The 7,273-nt window shown below is 44.8% G+C and overlaps 1 protein-coding gene across 1 annotated transcript; it reads left to right on the plus strand.

Annotated features, from left to right (window-relative positions):
- Positions 1 to 2,220: 2,220 nt before the first annotated feature.
- On the plus strand, positions 2,221 to 7,122 carry tcta (T cell leukemia translocation altered). The gene is made up of 3 exons (XM_084317216.1): positions 2,221 to 2,570; positions 2,682 to 2,733; positions 6,000 to 7,122. Exons 1-3 carry the CDS (start codon positions 2,360 to 2,362, stop codon positions 6,043 to 6,045), a joined length of 309 nt encoding a protein of 102 aa, XP_084173342.1. The 5' UTR covers positions 2,221 to 2,359; the 3' UTR covers positions 6,046 to 7,122.
- The last annotated feature ends 151 nt before the right edge of the window (positions 7,123 to 7,273 follow it).

Consider the following 7,273-nt stretch of genomic DNA (forward strand, 5'->3'; position numbering starts at 1 on the left):
ATTGATTACATTACACGAAATATTAGCAAGCTACCTTGCCGAAATATCGTTGCATAAACCATGTAACAGCTCAGCTGCGTTAGCAACAAAATACCGAGCTGTGCGTGGCTGCGTAGTTGACGTACTTGCAGACTGATCCCCTAAAACGAACCAAACTTGCAGCTAGCTAGCAATAGGGTATATCTGCAGAGCCGCAAGCCCAACGTCTGGGCGGGGCTTCGGGGCTTGTACACTACCGCCCTGTAGCTCTCACCTCCATAGCCATGAAGTGCTTTGAGAAGCTAGTAAAGGGCTACATCTGCTCCTCCCTCCCCATCAACATGGACCCCCTGCAATTTGCATACCGCCCCAACAGGTCCACAGAGGACGCCATAGCCCATGTGCTGCACACAGCAGCATCACACCTGGACAAGAGGCAGGGGAACTATGTGAGAATGCTATTCATCGACTACAGCTCGGCATTCAATACCATAGTCCCCTCCATACTCAGCCAAGCTCAGGGACCTGGGCTTGAACTATGACCTCTGCCAGTGGGTCTTGGACTTCCTGACTGGCAGACCCCAGGTGGTGAGAGCAGGCAACTGCACCTCCTCATCCATCACCCTCAACATAGGGGCCCCCCAGGGCTGTGTTCTGAGTCCCCTCCTCTACTCCCTGTACACACACGACTGTGTGGCTCAGCGGAGTAGCAATACAATCATCAAATTTGCTGACGACACAGTGGTGGTGGGCCTGATCTCTGCCAACGACGAGAGGGCCTACCTGGAAGAGGTCAAGGTCCTGGCGGGATGGTGCCAGGAAAACAGCCTCTCCCTGAACGTCAGCAAAACAAAGGAGATGATTGTGGACTTCAGGAGGTCGGGGGTCAAGGACTACAGCCCCCTCAGCATCGACGGGGCACCGGTTGAGAGAGTCAACAGCTTTAAGTACCTCGGAGCCTACATATCCGAGGACTTGACATGGACCACACACATTGACAGTGTTGTGAAGAAGGCACGACAACGCCTCTACTTCCTCAGGCGCCTTAGGAAGTTCCAAGTCAGTCAGAAGATCCTTAAGAACTTCTACTCATGTACAATAGAGAGCATCTTGACTGGCAACATCACCTCCTGGTTTGGGAATAGCACTGCACAAGACCGAAGCAGACTACAAAGAGTGACACGTTCAGCCGAACGCACAATTGGAGGGGGGCTCCCCACCCTCCAGAACATTTACAACAAGCGTTGCAAGGGCAAGGCTAAGAGAATCATTAAAGACTCCAGTCACCCGAACAACTGCCTCTTTGAACTGCTGCGGTCAGGCAAGCGATACCGGAGTCTCAAGGCGAGCACAGAAAGACTCAGAAGAAGCTTCTATCCCCAGGCCATCAGGCTGCTAAACGAACAATGAACACTACACAACAACAACCACCAAACGCACATAGCACACACATCCACACGCACACACTCACTTTAAACAAACACACTGTAGCACCCACTCCACACACTTTATAGCACACACCCACTTTAAACAAACACACTGTAGCACCCACTCCCCACACTTTATATTTATTGATGAAGGATTGCACTACAACTCGTACACCTTACTGTAAATTGTACCTAAATTGTACCTCATCCCATTTCTGCTTTGCACTATATAGTACTGTACATTTGTACACTGCATAGTATTGTATATTATATGGTAACTCAGTTACGTCTATTCTGCATCGAACATTGTACATATGTCTATACTGAACACTGTGACCTCATTTTCTACTTCTAAATTACATGCTATACTATGTTATTTGATACTATCTTGTCTAGCACAGTCTCTGGAGCGTAACAGTAAGAAGCATTTTGTATGAAAGTATTCTGTACTTCTGTATGACAACTATTAAAGAAACTTGAAACTTGTTTGAGGCGGGTCTTCGGGCCGGGCTTGTACTCTGTTTGACTGTGCAGTAGTCAGTTTGTGCTGTTTATTTTTACAAGCAGTGAGGACTCGACAGTATTTGCATTTCTGTGTTCCGTGTTGCAGGTTAGGGTTAAGGTTAGTAGGGTTAGGGTTAAAAATAAACAAAACAAACTGACTACTTCCGGGTTTTACAGGAAACAAGACAGAGTACAAGCCCCGAAGTCCCGCCTCAAACAGAGTACAAGCCCCGAAGCCCCGCCCAGACGTTGGGCTTGCGGCTCTGCAGATATCCCCTATGGGCTCCCCTGCTGGACCCGCTGACGAACACGTAGCCGTTAGCCAGGTAGCTTACAGAGAAACACTCAACGAGTTTGCAAATGAAATGCGTTGTTGTGGGCAGAAACGTCGGTTTGTTTCATACACTGGTAGCTAGGTTAAGAGGTTAGCTCACGTTAATTGGATTACAATGGAGGAGCCGTGGGATTTTGAGTTTTTGTCCCGTATTGGAGACAGTTTTATGTCATTTATTTCCGAATTCGTGGACGACTGGCTCGCCAATGACATGAGAGTGTCCATATTCAAAATATTATTCAGCTGGTTGGTTCTGAGTCTTATTGCGATTCACTTCGCGTGGAAAGTCTACGGAAATACAGTGAATGATATGTATTACAGACAAGGTACGTGTATAATGACAGGCCAGCTGGCCAGCGTTGTCGCATACTACTACTACTAGCACGCACGCGTTACATCTCATGACACTCGATTCTTGTTTTCCCCCTTTTCTCCAGGGACTGGACAGAATGGTGGCACACCTGATACCGCACCTCACCTGAGCGGATGGTAGGTGTCCGTGCGACCATCTGTCACTTCAATGTACACCCCTCCTACAGTCCCCTCCCCATCATATGTATATACTCTTGTCAGGATCTATGGGTAACAGTACTGTATTATTTGCATATCGTATATGTCACAAATGTAACAGTACTATATACCTGTATGTCCCTATGCCATAAATGTCATGTATGTTGTGTATGTCATAATGAATTGAAAATGGGGGACCCTGATGTAAACAAGACAAACGTCTTTCTCTGGTCTGCATCCCCAATTGTATGTACTGAGCCGTACTGTATTGTACCCATTCTGCAATCTGTTAAATAAAGTTTTCATTCATTCATTCACACCCCTGCTGTCTGCTAAAGCTCAGCTAAAAAAAAAAAAAACCTCAGCTCGGAACTAGGCAAAATCTGCATATGGCTCGCTGATAAACTATCATTATGGGCAAAACAGAGTCCATTCTCTTCGGTTCAAATAACAAACTCAGCAAGACCGACGGCTTCTCAGTTGCAGTGGGTGACAATATTGTCACAAGGAAAGATGAAATTACCTACCTGGGTTCCATCCTAGAGGCAAATCTTTCCTGTGACAAAATGGCATCCAATGTAATAAAAAGTCAACCAACGAACTAGATTCTTGTACCGGATCTCCTCTCTGGTAAACAAGAATACCCTGAAGACTCTGGCAGGAGCACTCATTCAAGGGTACTACGACTATGCGTGTGCACCTCATGGTACCAAAGCACCTCAAAGGCGCTTAAAACAAAATTACAAACATCACAAAACAAACTGGTCAGACTACTACTTGACCTTACCCCCAGAACCCACCTCACCCCTGCCCACTTTGACAACCTAGGATGGCTTAGAGTAGACGACAGAGTACAGCAACTTGCAATGGGCCTGGTCTACAAGATACACTATACGACTAAGGTACCCATGTACATGTCAAAATACTTCCCAAAGGAAGCTCAACAAATCATGTTAAACCCAGATTCGGCTCAAACAAGGGACTAAACACGTTTCGCAATTATGCCACATCAATGTGGAACGCCCTACCCAAAGCTGTAAAGGAATGTGAATCCCTACCCACATTCAAAACTGCTCTTAAAGAGCACCTACGGGAGGCTGCAATTCGAAACTGGCCACCGTAAATGCCCAAAACCCCCACCACCTCCTAATAGACAGTCTCCTCCCCACCGCATGTATATATTCCCTCCCCACTGTATGGATATTTCTCTCCCACCCACCCACCCCCTCCTAATGTACAGTCCCCTCCCCATCATATGTATATACTCTGTCAGGATCTAGGGGTAACAGTACTATATATTTGAATACCGTTTATGTCACAAATGTATCAGTACTAAATACCTATATGTCCCTATACCATAAATGTCATGTATGTTGTGTATGCCATAAATGTCTATATGAATTGAAAATGGGGGACCCTGATGGAAACAAGACAAATGTCTTTTTCGGGTCTGCATCCCCTTAACAATTGTGTGTAAACTGTGTATTGAGCCGTACTGTATTGTACCCATTCTGCAATCTGTTAAATAAAGTTTTCATTCATTCATGCTACAGTTGACGTTGGTGATTGACACTTAAGACACATCTGGTTGGCGTACTGATGCTTCTACAGCTACAAAGTAGAGTACTAAGAGTTGAAGAATTGCTATATTGCAAAATGTCTAATCAAGTGTCTTTTATCAATGCAGTCCTGAAGGTGGGTTTCATTGGGGGTTCACTCTAGTATAGCCCCTTTCGGGACTGTGATAGTGAATACATACATACAACCATGTTGGCGTGCACCACAGTCCCTAAAGGGGCTAACTCTAGTAGCGATTTGTGTATACATTTGAACGTAGTAACATGTACAGAAAGGGGCACACTTCACCAAAAAAACAATGCTGATTTATTTTGCACGTCATTTCACACATCCAAAAACTCAAACAAAACAGGGTTGCACACATTTGTTTAGTTTGACAGCTATTGGGAGTGAACAAGTTTGAATATGACCACCAGTGATGTTATCAGGGACATTGAATCCGTGTTGTGTTAATTACAGCTAAATTAAATAAGGTAGCAGTCCATGTTAGACAATGTATTGCTATTTGTTCATCTCCATCATTTCATCAAGCTGTAATTAGCACAACGCAAGGATTCAATGTCCCCGATGACATCATTGGAAGCCATATAATTTATTCCCAATAACTGTCAAACTAAGGTCGCTTTCACACAGGGGCTGTTTGGTCCGGACTTTCGGACCAGAATTCGATAGTCCGGTTTTTCGGGTTTGTGTGAATGCGCGTCGAACTCGGTTCGCGGACCAAACAGGCGAACTCTGGTCCGCCTGAAAACGTAGGTCTCGGTTCGGCTTCAGCGGACCAAACGCGAACCAAATATAGGAAGTGATTATTATTACCACTGCTCGCAGCACTCACTGCAAAACAAGCACACTGCATCTAATCTCTCTATCTATCCATCTATCTATCTATCTATATATCTGACTGTGCATCTTGGGAAGAAGGAAGAAAAAACGCGGCTTATTATTATTACCGAGGCGCACGGCATTGGATCAATGGATCAATGCCACGTCAATACTATTATTACCTTACCACTGCTCGCAGCATTCATTCACTGCAAAACAAGCACACTGCATCTATCTCTCTATCTATCTAGTATATACTGTATCTGTGCATCTTGGGAAGAAGGAAGAAAAAACGCGGCTTATTATATTATTAATAAAACAGCTAAAAACACCGTGGTCTACAAGTTGTTTAGCGAGAGGATGGTGGTAATGTGCTTCAATAGAACAATGGATCAATGCCATGTCAAAATTTGCCTCCGCTGATCTGGAGGGCTCGCAGACAGTCCACACACAGACACACATGCGCGCGCGCGCGCACACACAGGCTCGCAGCCACACACACATTTCCACTGTCCAATAGACAAGCGCCCTTTTCGACCGCGTGACATTGTTCAGAAGGTCTCGCCCCGCCTCACAGATTTCTATGTGAACGCAGGCGAACCAAATGAAGAATGCAACAATGTTGCAACAATGTTGCAACTTCACCCCCAGAACCGCACCGAGTCCACCAAAACTATATGTGAAAGCGACCTTATGAATGTGTGCAAAACTGATACATTTTTGGATGTGTATGAGATTATGTGCAAAATAAATCGGCATTGTTTTTTGGTGAAGTGCCCCTTTAATAGATGCATCACTATTTTTCTTGTGTGTAGAATGGTGGCTATGCTTTCTCATCCTATTAGGGAAAGTGCATCAGGAGGAGACCATATCAAGACCCACAGGGAGTAACAGTCGACTCTGGGCAGGACTGGACTGGACTATGGCCATTGGGACATGTATTTGTCCAATCAATGAGCCAGAGTGGATTCAGATTCAACAGAGCCGCTGAACTTTGCTGCTGCTGCTGCTGCTACATCAATCCTTCCTCTGAACAGCTGTATCGCCGTCTCATTGGTTTTCAGTCATAACACCGCCCGTTGCATTACTCAATTCAATTATCTAGCCTCTCTGAGACGTGTATTTATTTTGTATCTTTTGGATAAACTGATGTTAAAGCTACCCCCCCCCCCCCCCCCCCTTATTTATATTTCTCTGGGTGGGGGGCACTATCACAGGTATTGTGTAAAGTGGACAGATGTTTCTTCCCTTGTTTTCTGCCAGTCTTGGATGATGATGACTAACGTCACCAGTGCAGTGGGTTTTGCACGGTGACGGACACCATCAACACATCCAACGAACACAAGGGTCTTGGCCATATTCACACGGCAGCCGTTTAGCTCTTATGTCATGCTCAGGATGGGATTCCTTTCCAAATGGCCACCGTGTGAATATGGTCAATTGGTAAACGTTCTGATCCCCTGAACAAGGGGAAATGCATTATTGGAACTGCTTCAAATGGGTTACATAAAAACAAGATATACAATCTAAAGAAGACTTAGCACTTTGATTTAGAAGAAGAAAAGAAACCTGGACCGAATCTGATCAGAGTCAAACTATGTATGCTGTGAAAGATGTGTGTGGGTGCTGTGGACGTTCTGCTCGATTTTGAACAAAACGGATGCTTTGAGATGGACAGGTCTGCTATTTATGTCCCCTACTTCATGAAGAATGCATGTGTCAGAGAGAGAGAGACGGTAATTATAAAAGTGGTTCCCTTCCTTCACAGGTGTCTTTACTAATGTGATTTTAACAACTTTCTCCGTATTACTCCCATTGTACATGGAGCACTTTGTGCATTTAGAGGGAGATATGGATCATCCCATGACTTAGGACGGTGAAGATGTGTGGCACTCAGCTGTGTTACTTTTTCTTTTTTATGAAGTCTTGTACAAATGGCCTAATTGATATTAAATGTGTTCATGGCTATTTTGCTATTCTGTTAGTGTTTGTTCATTGCTGTGCTCACAAACCATTGCTAATCTCCCATTGGTAGGGTTGGATGCCAATGGAAGGTTTAATTCTAATAGAAGTTGCCTGAAACATGAAAACATTGAATTATGCAACAAATGATTTTGTT

This window comes from Notolepis coatsorum (assembly GCF_963971535.1).
Source record: "Notolepis coatsorum genome assembly, chromosome: 6".
Taxonomy (NCBI): Eukaryota; Metazoa; Chordata; class Actinopteri; order Aulopiformes; family Paralepididae; genus Notolepis; species Notolepis coatsorum.